This window comes from Pristiophorus japonicus, chromosome 6 (genome assembly GCF_044704955.1).
Source record: "Pristiophorus japonicus isolate sPriJap1 chromosome 6, sPriJap1.hap1, whole genome shotgun sequence".
NCBI lineage: Eukaryota > Metazoa > Chordata > Chondrichthyes > Pristiophoridae > Pristiophorus > Pristiophorus japonicus.
The window spans coordinates 81,380,783-81,396,364 of NC_091982.1; the positions used below are offsets into that span (position 1 = coordinate 81,380,783).

Sequence of the window (15,582 nt, forward strand, 5' to 3'; positions counted from 1 at the left end):
CGGGCTCCTATGTGTGTGGGCGGCTCCCTCAGCACCCGCACACATTCACTGACTGACAGCCGCTCCAGCCAATCGCCGAACACACTCATTGACTGTCAGCTGCTCCAGCCAATCGCCGAACAATCACTGACTGACAGCCGCATCATCCAATCGAAACTTTAAAAAAAATAAACCGCCCTCTCCCTCAGGCCCAACTAATGCCGAGCCACGGATGTTTCCAGACCAGAGAGGCCCACCTGTATTAAAAATCATCATGCACTGCAAGCTCCTAATGAAGAGTTTCATTCTTAAATCATTCTTTCTGAATTAAACTACATGGGATTGTCAACGGCACTGACTAATTGCGTACACACACTTTTAATTTTATTCTCCCCTTTGTTGACCACACATTATCCAGTCCAAGAGTGAGGGAAGACTGCTCCCTGGACTCTGACATGAACACATGAATAAGCCCAGAAAACCATGGGGCAAGTTTCCTTTACTCAACTCAGAAGTGTGCAAGGAAACAACCAGGTAGGTTACAGATAAATTATTTGCAGGCTAGCACTTACCTAGGTTCCACCTCCCCAGTGACAGAAAGCAGAGTCCCTCCACGTGGGTCATTTGGTGCATCTCCGAGCAAACCTCTTGGAACTGGAGCTCCACCTACTGGGGGACCCCGCTGCATATTGCCTCTGGGGTCGGGCATTGGAACTGGAAAGGAAAAAGGAATTGCTGTCAAAAGATGTGTAAAGTGTATGCATGAAGTTATATATTACAGTGGAACAGATGGAAAGAAAGCTGAATCATTTTCTTTTACAAGGTTTCAAGCTTCACAGAGCATAAATGATTATTTCCTGCATGATACACAGTAGGTAACCTGCTCCCAGCTTTCAGGTTACTCTAAAATTAGCTCTGAATGATGCATGAGTAAAGCTGAAGGATGATTCATCTGCTCCAAAGGAAAGCATCTGATACCTGATTAATGCTTCCCCACTATAACACAGCTGGGATCAAGATCCAGTGGTATAATATGCTTCCTGCCATTCTACACATATGCAACAATCAGCGTTCCATTAAGCTATGCCACAGCTGATGACAAGATTAGAAATGCAACGGTTTGATTTAGCCCATAATATCCTTTTGGAGATTTGAATATTTTATGCTCCGTAAAGCTGTGTAAACTTTTCATGTGCATTCTAACAAACAAATAAATGTATTTAAAAATGCAAATTTTAACCAACCATTCAGCTCAGATTGCAAATGAAAACATTCTAAACCTGCATAACAAACAGCTTGGATCTCAAACCAGCGTACTAAGCTTAAATAAAGGAGACTATGAAGGTATGAGGGCAGAGTGGGCTAAAGTGGACTGGGAAAATAGATTAAAGTGTAGGACGGTTGGTGAACAGTAGCATACATTTAGGGAGATATTTCACAACTCTCAAGAAAAATATATTCCAGTGAGAAGAGTGTAAAAGAAAAGATAGCCATCTGTGGCTAACTAAAGAAATAAAGGACAGTATCCAATTAAAAACAAGGGCATACAAAGCAGCAAAACTAGTGGGAGGACAGAAGACTGGGAAGCTTTTAAAAGTTAGCAAAGAATGACCAAAAAAATGATTAAAAAAGGGAAGATAGACTATGAAAGTAAACTAGCATGAAATATAAAAACAGATAGCAAGAGTTTCTATAGGTATATAAAAAGGAAGAGTGGCTAAAATAAATGTTGGTCTCTTAGAGAACGAGACCAGGGAATTAATAATGGGGAACATGGAGATGGCAGAAACTCTGAACAAATATTTTGCATCAGTCTTTATGGTAGAGGACACTAACAATATCCCAACAGTGGATAATCAAGGGGCTATGAGGGGGAGGAACTTAACACAATCACAATCATTAAGGAGGTGGTACTCAGTAAGATAATGGGACTAAAGGCAGATAAATCCCCTGGAGCTGATGGCTTGCATCCTAGGGTCGTAAGAGAAGTAGCAGCAGGGATAGTGGATGCATTGGTTGTAATTTACCAAAATTCCCTGGATTCAGGGGAGGTCACAGCAGATTGGAAAACTTCAAATGTAATGCCCCTATTTAAAAAAGGGAGGCAGACAAAAAGCAGGAAACTATAGACCAGTTAGCCTAACATCTGTGGTTGGGAAAATGTTGGGAGTCCATTAATAAAGAACCAGTAGCAGGATATTTGGAAAAGCATAATGACAGGCAGAGTCAGCATGGATTTATGAAGGGGAAGTCATGATTGACAAATTTGCTGGAATTCTTTGAGGATGTAACAAACAGGGTGGAAAAAGGGCATCAGTGGATGTGTTGTATTTGGACTTCCAAAAGGCATTTGACAAGATGCCACATAAAAGGTTACTGCACAAGATCAAAGTTCACGGGGTTGGGGCTAATATATTAGCATGGATAGAGGATTGGCTAACTAACAGAAAGCAGAGAGTTGCGATAAATGGTTCATTCTCGGGTTGCCAATCAGTAACCAGTGGGGTGCCGCAGGGATCAGTGCTGGGACCCCAACTATTTACAATCTATATTAACGACTAGGAAGAAAGGACCAAGTGTAATGTAACCAAGTTTGCTGATGATACAAAGATCGGAGAAAAAGCATCGTGTGAGGACACAAAAAAATCTGCAAAAGGACATAGACAGGCTAAGTGAGTGGGCAAAAATTTGGCAGACAGAGTATAATGTTCAAAGTGCGAGGTCATGCACGTTGGCAGAAAAAAAATCAAAGAGCAAGTAATTATTTAAATGGAGAAAAATTGCAAAGTGCTGCAGTACAGCGGAACCTGGGGGTACTTGTGCATGAAACACAAAAGGTTAGTATGCAGGTACAGCAAGTGATCAGGAAGGCCAATGGAATATCTTGGCCTTTATTGCAAAGGGGATGGAGTATAAAAGCAGAGAAGTCTTGCTAGTTATAAAGGGTATTGGTGAGGCCACACCTGGAATACTGTGTACAGTTCTGTTTTCTATATTTACGAAAGGATATATTTTCTTTGGGGGCAGTACAGAGGAGGTTCACTAGGTTGATTCTGGAGATGAGGGGGTTGACTTATGAGGAAAGGTTGAGTAGGTTGGGCCTCTACTCACTGGAATTCAGAAGAATGAGAGGTGTTCTTATCGAAACGTATAAGATTATGAGGGAGCTTGAAACGGTGGATGCGGAGAGGATGTTTCCACTGATAGGGAAGACTAGAAGTAGGGGGCATATAATCTTGGAATAAAGGGCAGCCCATTAAAAACTGAGATGAGAAGGAATTTCTTCTCTCAGAGGGTTGTAAATCTGTGGAATTCGATTCCTGAGAGCTGTGGAAGCTGGGACATTGAATAAATTTAAGACAGAGATAGACAATTTCTTAACCAATAAGGGAATAAGGGGTTATGGCGAGCAGCAGGGAAGTGGACCCGAGTCCATGATCGGATCAACCATGATCGTATTAAATGGCGGAGCAGGCTCAAGGGGCCATATGGCCTACTCATGCTCCTATTTCTTATGTTAAACCAATCTCTGCTAAATACTGAAATAGCCCATCAATATTGTGGTCTTTATAGTTATAGATACAAAACATTTCACTTTGTTTCCCCTCACAATCACACAAGACTACTACGTGTTGGCAAGCCTGCTTCACGTGCAGCAATTATCAAGATTTGCATCTCCCTGATTTTGGAGATTTTAACCACTGTACATAGAATAATTCAAGGGACTCAGCTCTGCAAAAAGGTTAGATTTGCTTCCAACTGCAGAAACAAATAGTGCAGAAGAACAGGCTCAATTCAAGTTATTTAGTCATTAAATAGTAATAACTTAAAGGTATTAGCCTTCATGTTATTTTATGGCTGGATTTTAGAAATAGAAAGGATTTTTTGTGTTACATTACATGGCAACACTAATTATTTTAAGCAACATTCAGAAAGTTGAATCAAAAACACTCAAAAAGCAGCACCAATATTTTTTTAAAAAGTAAAACAGGCAAAATATGGGTTTTGAGATATTTATTTTAATGTAAAAGTTTATACTGCACACTTATAGTCAAATGAATTAAATTTAGGTACCTTGAAACAATCTGTCCTTGCACAAATTCAAGTAAGTTACCATAAGCTCTATTAAATCATGTCTTTGATTCCACATCAAAACTTTTCAACTTTGTTCTGCATGCTTCCCCCTCCTCTTTTAATCTCACTAGAACAGATTTGAAATGATTGCTGAGATCCAGTCACTCTGAATACACCCTCTAACAGCTAGCCAATCATGCAAAAATCTCGAACTATTTCTTAATTTCTCAAATTTAGCAGTCTTTTCACTTCATTCATTAAGTACAAACATCTTAGCTCCAATTAGGCCAGAGTTTGAGCATTCTAACTCTTCCCTAACTGATGAGGATCCAGTGATTTAGGGATTAGGACAGCCTGGGCAATTTGTACTGGAGCAAAAAGGAACAATTCAGAGCTTTCCCATATTTAGCAAATGCTTCAATAACCCTTGAAATGCCAATTTTGCCATCAGTCTATTGGGCCCAAGTTTTCACCCTCTGGAAAAACGGCGCATCTCCATAAGGTGCGCCGATTTTCTGGAAGAAAAAGAGCGCCGAAAACTTACCTTGTGATTCTCCGGTCTCCTAGGGACGTCTTCGTGCTCGGCGTGGCACAGTACAAGGAGTCGGGGGTGGAGACAGGTCCCGGTGCTGAAAATAGTGCCAGGACCTCTGCACATGCGTGCGAGAGTGTGCGCGCATGTGCAGTAGCTCCAGGCCCCCGAGGCTGCGTGGGAGGGGCCCGACCCTAGCCCTTGCCGAATGGGCTCCCTGGCGAAGATTGGGACTTGGACCTCCCTCCCGTTCATCTTCCTCCCCCCCATTCAGCCTCCCCCCCCCCCCGCCTCCCCCATCGTCAGTGGGGCCCGCTCGCCCGGCATCTCGCTGGGGGCGGAGCCCGCCCGAAGTGTCAGCGGTAGCGGCAGCTCGGCCCGTTCAGCCTTCTTCCCCCTCCCCCCCTTTTCCCTCCCCATCGTAGACGGGGCCCGCCCACCTGCCTGGCATCTCGCTGGGGACAGGCCCCGCCCTAAGTGTCAGCGTCGTCGTCGTGGTGGTGGTGGACAGGCCCGTTCAGCCTCTCCACCCTCCTCGCCCCCCCCACTTCCTCCCTCCTCCCTCTTCCTCCTTCCCTCCCCCCTCCTCTCCTCCCTCCCCTCTCCTCCCCCCTCCTCCTCTCCTCCCTCCCCTCTTCCTCTCCTTCCCCCCCTCCTCCTCCTCTCCTTCCCCCCCTCCTCCTCTCCTTCCCCCCCTCCTCCCCCCTCCTCTTCTCCTCCCCCCTTCTTCTCCTCCCCCCCTCCTTCTTCCACCACCCCCTCTCGTCCCCCCCTCCTCCTCCTCTCCTCCCTCCTCTCATTCTTCCCTCCTCCTCCTCCTCTCCTTCTTCCCTCCTCCTCCTCTCCTCCCTCTCCCCCCTTAATTTTTTATTTATTGATTGATGTTTCATTACTTTTTTTATATTTTATTTAAAAGTTTTTTTTTGATTGATTTATTGGCTGATTTATCATTTATTATTGATGATAGCTCTTTATTTGTAAAAGTGAAGTGTTTAATGTTTGTAAACTTCCCTCCCCCACCCCCCATCTCTCGTTCCCTACGCCTGATTTATAAGTGTAGGCAAGGTTTTTCAGAGCGTACAAAAATCTACACTTACTCCATTCTAAGTTAGTTTGGAGTAAGTTTTTGCTGCTAAACTTGCAAAACAGGCGGAAGTGGCTGGACATGCCCCCTTTTGAATAAAAAATCTGTTCTAAAATTAAACTATTCTAACTCACCAGAACTGGAGCAAACTAAATGCCGAGAATTGCAATTTCTAAGATGTTCCATTCTAAACTAGTCGCTCCAAAAAAATTCAGGAACGACTCAGGCCGAAACTTGAGCCCATTGTGTGGTGATGATAATGCTTCTGGATGCAAAGTATAAACTCTACTCGGACCACAGCTCAACAGTTGCAGAATGAACTCCAGCCTACTTCCCAATATAGATAATCACAGTTCTAACCCACTATGCTCCAGAATAGGTTAACCTGTCTCTGTCATCATCACAATCTAGCAATCTCACTGGATAAAGATCAACCTTTGTCCATCAATTACCTTTTAGCTGTCAAAATGTCAGGTTACTTTGCAAGAATACACAACGTATAACATGACTACTTCAGGCACAAGGAGTCCATCAATAGCACACATCATATATTTTTTTTTAAAAACAGAGCCAACCAGGTTCGTTCTTTAATTTGGGAATACATAGTTTTATAAAAGAAAGTGAGTTGCCAAGGAAAAGCCCTACTGAGCTAAACTCAGGGCCATCCAATCTGGTGTATTTATTTTCTAATCTACTATAACTTGCATTACATTTATGAACAATTTTAAAGATGCAATCACACAGTAGATAGAAAAGTCTGATAGATCTCCAGATGTTCTCATAGATTCACAATTCACCTTTAGAAATGGGTATGACGTAAGTACAGCTTCAACTGTACCTAAAAATGCCAAGAACTATACAAGGACAACTGCTCTTTGTGCTAATGGGAACCTGCTATTGATTGAAATATTGTCCCACTAATAAGCATCGGGACTGTGAAATCATGTATTTTTGAATAGAAATACACACTTATCTGGTGATCAGAAAATTTAGTGAGGCAACGTTGTAGGAAAAGCTGTGGTGAGGACAAAAGAGTGGCGTAATTGTTCACAATGTTCAAATGTTCACACTAAGGGCTGGATTTTCACCTTTTTGCGATTTCGCCCGTTTCCCGGCTCTAATCACGGCGAAATCAAAATTTTAGCGCTGGGTTAGCAACTTTCACCAAATGAAAGTTCACGACAGGCATTAGCGCCAACTCCGGGGTTGCACCAGAGCCGAAAGTTCTGACAGGGAAAAAAAAATGCTGTTCTGCGCATGCGCAAATTTTTTTTGTGCCGCACTTCTGGTCTGCTGTCCGTTCGCAAACACTAATACAGGGCTCGGTCACTGCGCACATGTGCAGTACACCCGGGGCTCGATCAGTCGTTTTATTATTCGATTTTCATGATGGAGGAGGACACCAGGAAGCGTGCATGAAGATTCACACAGGAGGGTAACAAAGCTCTTGTTGGGGCTGTGGAGAGGAGATGGCAGGAACTCCACAGGAGGTGTGGACCCAGACCCCTGCCAGCGATTTTTAATAGGATCTGGAGGGAGATAGCTGAGGAGGTCTCTGCCTCAGATACAATAATAAGGACTGTCACACAGTGCCAGAAAAAGTTCAATGATCATTCGAGAGTCGTTGGAGTACAATTTTTATTCATGCATTCTTTGATTATGTAAATTATAAATCTTACACTATTTGTTCTGATGCTATTGCTGTCTCTGAACACTCTGTAGATTGCCTCCTAAAATGCATGACACATAGGTAAGCTTAGTGTGACAATCTATTTGACATGAATGATCTTTACACATTATTAAGATTGCTTTCTGAGATCTGATAAAATGTGTCCACTCTTCGATGTCCCCCTGATGAATCGCATGCAACTTCCAAGGCCATTAAACAGAGGACTCTCTTACATTCAGACAGTATGGTATAAGTGCTTTGGTGGCTATCTGTGTGTGCCACAAGAGCAGATGGACCCTCTGGTAACCATTCCCATTTAAATCTTTGCGGGCAAAGAAGTCACACAACCAACCGGGAACAGCGGCGATCCACCTCAGACCCGGAGGAGCGAGTGGTAGGCCTCATCAGCATCTCAGGTCGGGCAACTGCCACTGGTGGTGCTGACCCCCACTTGCGTTCTGAGGGTAGGTCCTGCACACTCCCTGGGCTGGGTTGGGGCAATGTGATGTGATGTTTCTGGATTAGGGCTGGGGCAATGTGATGCGGTGTCTCTGGATTAGGGTTGGGGCAATGTGATGCAGTGCCTCTGGACTAGATATAATGGAGTTGCGGCGGTCCTTCAAATGAGTCTGTGCTATGTGACCGTCCTCATGTCACCCTGCCCCTTCTCCTGTTGCTAACCACTAGTCTGTTGCTTTCAACCAGTCAGAGACGCTGAATCCTTGGGATCAATCCTCCACATCAGCCCAACATGTGGAGGAGGAGGCGAAATTTGAGGAAGAGTTGCTCACTCCGCAGGGGGTGCAGATGCAGTCTACACCTCTTTTAACACTGGTAAATGCGTCGGCCGAGGATGATCAAACATTCCCAGGTTTTGAGATCTCTGAGGCTCCTGGGACTACTAGCGTGCAGCAATGCAGTTCTGGGGTTGAAACCTGTATGCAGGCTCTCCAGAGAGTGAGTCGGCAAAGCCGGTCTGCTGACAGACAGGCAGACGCACATGGTGGGACTATCCAGGGAGAGCATCAGGCTCACCAGTCAGCTCCTTGATGTCCTGGGTAGGATTCCAGCGAGCATTGATAGTCTGAAAGCGACCCTAACGGAGGTAGGGTCGCAGATTGTCGGTGCGAGTCGTGAAACCTGCGAGGCCATCAACGCCCACACGAGGCTGGTGGCCTCTACCAGTCACACTGGAGTCCCGGAAAGTGTTGGGAGCAGCCTTTCAGAGTTCCCCAGTGTGACACCCAGACACACCCTCACACCACCTGTGACTGGCGACACCGATGAAGAGGCTCGCCAGTCACAAACCAGGCCATCCACGTCACGAGCTGGTCCAGTGTATCCCCATGAGGCATCTCCAATGTCTCTCCCCCCAACACAGCAGCACTTTGACAACGTTGCTGCACGCCATCGTGGTACCACTTTGGATACGAGGAGCTGGCGAGGGGGAGAAACTGGTGTTAAAAGACCATGAGGCAGGGGTGTTTGTTATGTTGTTGTTGTATAATCATAGTTTCTCATGCAACTGCAGCAAAGCAGGTCTCCAGTCGTCTTGGATAACCCTCAACACTGGACCAAGACCTAGCTCTGTCAAGCCCATGTGGTGGCTGGTGTGCAACGGCCACAACACGTTAAAAAAATCCACACACAGACATCTTCCACCCTTCAGGATGTAGTTCAGGACTTGGAACATTAGGTCCTTCATTGAAACACCTGTGAACTCATCCTTTTTTGGTGTGGAAGCAAGTCATCCTCGTTTCGAGGGACTGCCTATGATGATGATGAATAATCATAGTTTGATTACAATTTGTTATTTTATTAAAGTTTCAACATTTTCAAATTATGTTCAGAAAATTAAATTTTATAATCTTTGATAAATTCTTTTATTCACCATAACCATTCCTGTGTAGTGTCTCATTTGCAGAATAAGAGGGGGACTAGTCAACATTGTGGGATAGAGTGGCCAGGCAACGGTGAAGCGTGCCATTCACTCTTCAAGCGTTGAATTAGTAAGGCTTTTGCAGCTGCAAAGTTTCCACAATTCCTCCCCTGTGGTTGTGGTGGGAGTGGTGGTGCCATGGGTTCCTTGCCAGGCTCCTCATCCTTGTCCTCCTCCTCCTCTTCCCCTCTCTCTCAGTTCTCCTGCAATCCCCATTGGCAAATCTTGTCCCCTCATGGTGGCTAATTTGTGCAGCATGCAACACATCACAATGAACCCAGAGACCTGCTGAGGGGTGTATTGTAGGCAGCCTTCAGAGTGGTCCAGGGATCGGAAGCACTGCTTGAGCACTCCAATTGTCTGTTAGATGATGTTGCATGTGGCGGCATGGCTCTCATTATAGCGATGCTTGGCTTCTGTCTGAGGGTTCTGGGGGGGGTGGGGGGGGGCGTCATGAGCCAGGTGGCGAGGCCATAACCTTTTGGTCTCCGAGCATCCAGCTCTGGCCTTGTGGCTGAAGGTGGAACAGGCCTGAGATAGTTTTTTTTACACAAGATGAAAGCATCATGGATGCTCCCTGGATATTGGGCATTGACTGCCATGATGCACTGACTATGGTCGCAGACGATCTGTACGTTCATGGAGTGGAATCCCTTTCGGTATCGGTAAACCTCTGGATTATGTAAAGGTGCTCGCAGGGTGATGTGCTTAGTCAAGGGTATCCTGAACCTTAGGAAAGCCAGCAGACCGTCCAAAACCTACAGCCCTCTCTCATTTTGGGCCTTCTTGGTCATTGGGAAGTTTATGAAGTCCATCCTCTGTACAGTGCAGTAGTCACCTGGTGAATGCTGCAATGTGTAGCGTGCTACGAGATGGAGCATATGTTCCCCGCTGATGCCTGAAAGGAGCCGAAGGCAAGTGCCGCAGTCACCTTCACCTTGACCGGCAGTGCAGTCTTTTTGCCGCTAGTAGCCTGTAGGTCTGCCTTTATGAGCTAGCATATCTCTGTTAGCACTTTCTTTCGGAAGCGCAGCCTCCTAACGCACTGGGCCTCAGAGAGCTGCAGGTATGAGCGATGTTCCCTGTAAAGTCATTGGGGGTAAGGCCTCCTCCCCATACGGCTACGACCTCTTCGATTACATTCAAAATAATCATCAATAAACCTTCTTGCAGCTTGATGCTGTATAAATACAACAGCCAGGAATAATGGCTGACATAGTATAGCCTCCATTTTTAAAAATGTCCTTAAATGTCCTTTAAAATTAACTATAAACTCATAAAATTTCACTATGAAAAATGCAGCCTTCTTTTCTCAATCCTATTATGCACTCAACTTCTGCTCAGTTTTCAAAATGGCGGCGTTAGCGCCAAATGCACCCTGGGTCCGACTGGTTTTTGCTGACATGTTCCCGGGCAGACGCTAAATCGGGCGATATGGCCGAAAATTCCGCCCAGGCGCTAGCGCAGCGTTGCATGCGAATTGACGTCATCCAAACGGTGAAAACATCGGGCGGGCTTTAAGTTTTAGTGTTACCGCAAAGCCACTGCTGAAAGTTCCGCCCGGGCGCAAAATGTTGTGGGGCTCGTTTTGTGCCAAAAGAAACGTTTTTGTGTCGTGCCCAGGCGCTAAACAGGCCACAAATTAGCCAAAAATCCAGCCCCAAGTGTTTCATTAAAAAAAAATGTTGACACCATTCAACAACACTTTCACGTGAATGCATTTATATTTTGTATTTTACGATGACTTTTGGTTTCAATCAATAAAACTCACTGTAAACATTTGAACTGGGTTGTATATGTAATAACAAAGGTGTCAAACTATGTAATAAAAGACAGCAATAGAAATTTACATTGAAAGAAAAGAATGCCGCTAAGCTGCCATAAATTACATATTAGTGTCCACTAAATTACTGTTTTACATCAACTGCGTAGCAGGTGACATGAATGGTCACCTGAAACTCGACTACCCTGGTAATCAGAAAATTTAGTAATTTTACTGCAACGGATCTTCCAGCGTTAACAGAGAATTTTATCATTTCACTCCAATATGAACCCTACAGAGGCAAGAAAATCAGAACGTTTGAAACCCAGGTGTCCAAACGTATGGTCTCAGAGTTTGAGATGTATTGGCTCACAAGCCTTGGAAATCTGACCCATCACATCTAGATAACTCTGTTATATTTAGACTTGTGTTTCTTACTTGCTGGTTTGTCCAGTTTTGAATTTTGTGGACCTGGAGGTTTGAATTTGTCGATCTTAACACTGTTGCCTCTTTGGTGAATAAATTCCAGTGTCAAAACACCAAGATTCCTTAGCACATGCAGTTTGAGATACATGAAAGTTAATGGAAACATTAATTTAAATCTAAATGGCCATGAGGCTTTATGCTATCCATGCAACTGGCCCACAAAGGCAAAGGCTTTGGATACTCCAGGTTTCACCACTTCAACAGAGACCTCATAAGGTGGAAAACAGAGGATTTAACCATTTTAGTACACACCCATAAAAGGCAATAAAATCAAAGAGTTTAATGTTTAAAGACTAAGCAATCAGAAATAATTATTCGTTCTTCCCTTATCGTGCTAACGTTATCTCCACACAACAAAGTTAGAGAAGGAAACAGAAATTCAGCAAAAGGAGACAGAACTCCAGGACATGGAAAAAGAATGCAAGGAAAAAAATAATGACACAAAATCAAAGTGAGCCAAAACAAATTTAACAGAGCTAGTGCTAACTCAAAGGCGTCCAGTACAAGAGAAATTAGTGCAGAGGAGAGTGCCAATCAAATTATAAATCTGAGACCAATCAAAGAGGTATAATTCAGCAAAGGAACAACGAATTGCAGAATATCAAAAGCAGAATATCAATAAATATCAGAAGATGGTTCCAAAAAAGGCTGAATGTGTATTTTAGCAGCAGTATTATGACAACGGGTGCATTATAGAATCATGATTTAGAAAATAACAAAGAAAATGACAGGAAATGACTGCCATCATGCAATGGATGATCAAACAATTGACAACTAATCCACAGTAACACAAATGGCTCAAAAATAGAAAGGAAGGATTGTGTATCATTCTCACCAAATAGCTGAGGTCACCATGAATTAAGAAACCCCCAAGCTCAGCTCGAAGATTACTAGAGACCCAGATAATTCCAAAGAAAGGCCATCAAAATAATCTCTCCCACTGCCTTTCTGCCACAAAGGGACAGCTTTATTATGGTCCCTATTGGCTAGGTTCTTCCATCATTACTGAGAAATTCAACAGAGGAATACCCAGCAGAAACAGCTTATAAAGTGTTTCTTGATAAGTTAAAGAAAGTCCTACTTGAAAACGTATTAAACTCGATTTTGTTCAACAGGAATCAAAACTCATACATCAATATCTTTAGTTTGACATATCATAATGTATATTCCTATAGTTTGCAGAAACAGACTTCAGAAACCAATATTAACCGTGTATGTGGATTGTGGCTGGAAATATACTATCCAAGAAAGATGCATAATTTTTAATCACATCAATGATCGGCCCATCAGATAAAGATAACTGGGAAAACTCCAAGTTATTGCAAGAAATAGAACAGATAAATTAAAATTTAAAAAGCTAAGGTAATCAGATGCTGTCAATCATAATCATCATAGGCAGTCCCTCGAAATCGAAGACAACTTGCTTCCACTCTAAAAGTGAGTTCTTAGGTGGCTGAACAGTCCAATACAGAAATTACAGCCTCTGTCACAGGTGGGACAGACAGTGGTTAAAGGAAAGGGTGGGTGGGTAGTCTGGTTTTCTGCACGCTCCTTCTGCTGTTTACACCTGTTTTCTGCATGCTCTCGGCATATGCAACTATAGAGGGGTCATCTCGGTCAGCAATAGCATTCACAAGTTCACCAACCCCAAAGCTTAACAAATTAAGTTCCCAACGACAAATTTTGGGACAGATGGATTGTGCTACTGAACTAAATGCTTTGCTGGTATAAATTCCAGAATAATTTTCAATACACCATTATTATTAGGAAAACCTCAGATCCAATCAACAATCCCGCAAAGGTAAAATATTGCAGGAAATAATGGCTGGACAGAAATTCTCGAGATTTAAATGATACAATTTGGTACATTAAAGAGGTTGGCTTAATTATTTTTGAAAAGCTTTGGGCTGGATTTTCGTTTTTGCCTTTTTTGGAGCGAAAACAGAGATTGGCCGGGAATAGATTGCGCTCTCGTGAGAAATTTGCACCATCTGGACCCTGTGCCCAGACTAATATGAATGTGCAAAAGATATGTCGAAAACAATCTTTAATTCCAGGGGAAGTTATTACCCTGATAATGAGAACCACTGACATAAGGCCCTCAAAAATTCAGCAGTAAAGGCAAATTCTCAATAGGTAAAACCATGGAAAGGGGTGTGTTTTGTTATGAACTTATGAATTTCATACTTACACAGGAAACTGATCTTTAGTAACAGTCTGCTAGCATATGGACGTGATCCAAAGTGCAAGTCAGGACACTTCATATGCAATGTTTCCGTTAAGTTGCACATCTACCTGACAAAGTACTACTTTCGCAGCACAAAAATGGGAATCTCGTCAACTTAAGTGCCAGGTCGGGATTGCTCTGAGAGGGGCCTTGGGGGAGGGGGAAAAAAAAAAATCACAGAAACATTCCCCACGCCACAACACAAATCGCTAAAAATAACACTTGCACTTACCTTTTCTGCACTTTACCTACCTCACCACCATCACGGCTGGACCGCTCTGGTTTACCTGGTGGTCATCGCGGGTCGTGCTTCAGTACGGGTCAGGTACGAGTCAAAACTTGCACCGGTGTTGCAACGAGGGGCGTTGCACACCCGGCGTGGCTCTTCCCGATGGTGCTGCTAAACGGCGCGACAAAACCTGACCGAAGCTCCCAACGGGGCGCAGGACACCTCACCGCTGCATTTCACGCCAATCCGGAGTGAGACCCGGAGCGCAACGGTCCTGAAAATCCAGCCCTATGACTATAGACTCAGTGAGAAGTCAAAAGAATCACAGACTAATATGAATGTGCAAAAGATATGTTGAAAACATTCTTAGATTCCAGGGGAAGTTATTACCCTGATGATGAGAACCACTGACATAAGGTCCTCAAAAGTTCAGCAGTAAAGGCAAATTCTCAATAGGTGAAACCATGGAAAGGGGTGTGTTTTGTTAAGAACTTATGAATTTCATATTTACACAGGAAACTGATCTTTAGTAACAGTCTGCTAGCATATGGACGTGGTCCAAAGTGCAAATCAGGACACCTCATATGCTATGTTTCCGTTAAGTTGTCCATCTACCTGACAAAGTGCAAAATTGCCCAGGTATGTCCAGTCCAAAAAAGCAGGACAAATCCAATCCGGCTAATTACTGCCCTAACAACCTACTCTCATTCAGCAAAGTGCTGGAAGGTGTCGTCAACAGTGCTATAAAGCGGCACTTATTCAACAATAACCTGTTCACCGATGCTCGGTTTGGGTACCGCCAGGATATTCGGTTCCAGACTTGATTGCAGCCTTGGTCCAAACATGGACAAAGGAGCTGGAATTCCAGAGGGGAGGGGACAGTGATTGCCCCTTGACATCAAGGCAGCATTTGACAGAGCGTAGCACCAAGAAGCCCTCGTAAAATTGTAGTCAATGGGAATCAGGGGGAAAACTCTCCACTGGTTGGAGTCATACCTAGCACAAAGGAATATGGTTGTGGTGGTTTGAGGTCAATCATCTCCATGGCAGAACATCGCTGCAGGTGTTCCTCAGGGCAGTATCCTAGGCCCAACCATCTAAAGCTGCTTCATAAAATGACCTCCGCTCCCTTACAAGGCCTGAAGTGGGGATGTTCGCTGATGATTACACAGGGTTCAGTTCCATTCTCAAATCCTCAGGTAATGAAGTAGTCCGTGCATACATACACCAAGACCTGCACAACATCCAGACTTGGGCTCAAAAGTGGCAAGTAATATTCACGCCACAGATGTGCTAGGCAATGACCATCTCCAACAAGAGAGAGTCCACCACCCAATGACATTCAATGGCATTACTATCATCGAATCCCCTACCATCAACATCCTGGGGGGGGGGGGGGGGGGGGGGGGGGAAAGAGGGGAGTGAGGAGGACCATTAACCAGAAACTTAACTAGGCTTGCCACATAAATATTGTGACTACAGCAGCAGGTAAGAGGCTGGGTATTCTGTAGCAAGTCACAGGTCAGGAGAGTGATGGAATACTCTCCACTTGCCTGAATGAGTGCAGTTCCAACAACACACAAGTAGTTCGACACCATCCA

The 15,582-nt window shown here is 44.1% G+C and overlaps 1 protein-coding gene across 4 annotated transcripts in view; it reads right to left on the bottom strand.

Annotated features, from left to right (window-relative positions):
* The window catches only part of cstf2 (cleavage stimulation factor, 3' pre-RNA, subunit 2), a 93,351-nt gene that overhangs the window by 44,239 nt on the left and 33,530 nt on the right, over nt 1–15,582 (bottom strand). For all 4 annotated transcript variants that reach the window (XM_070882992.1, XM_070882995.1, XM_070882994.1 and 1 more), the window contains one exon: nt 552–693. In XM_070882992.1, the coding sequence (XP_070739093.1) occupies nt 552–693 (142 nt within the window). The remainder of the gene's footprint in view (nt 1–551; nt 694–15,582) is intronic.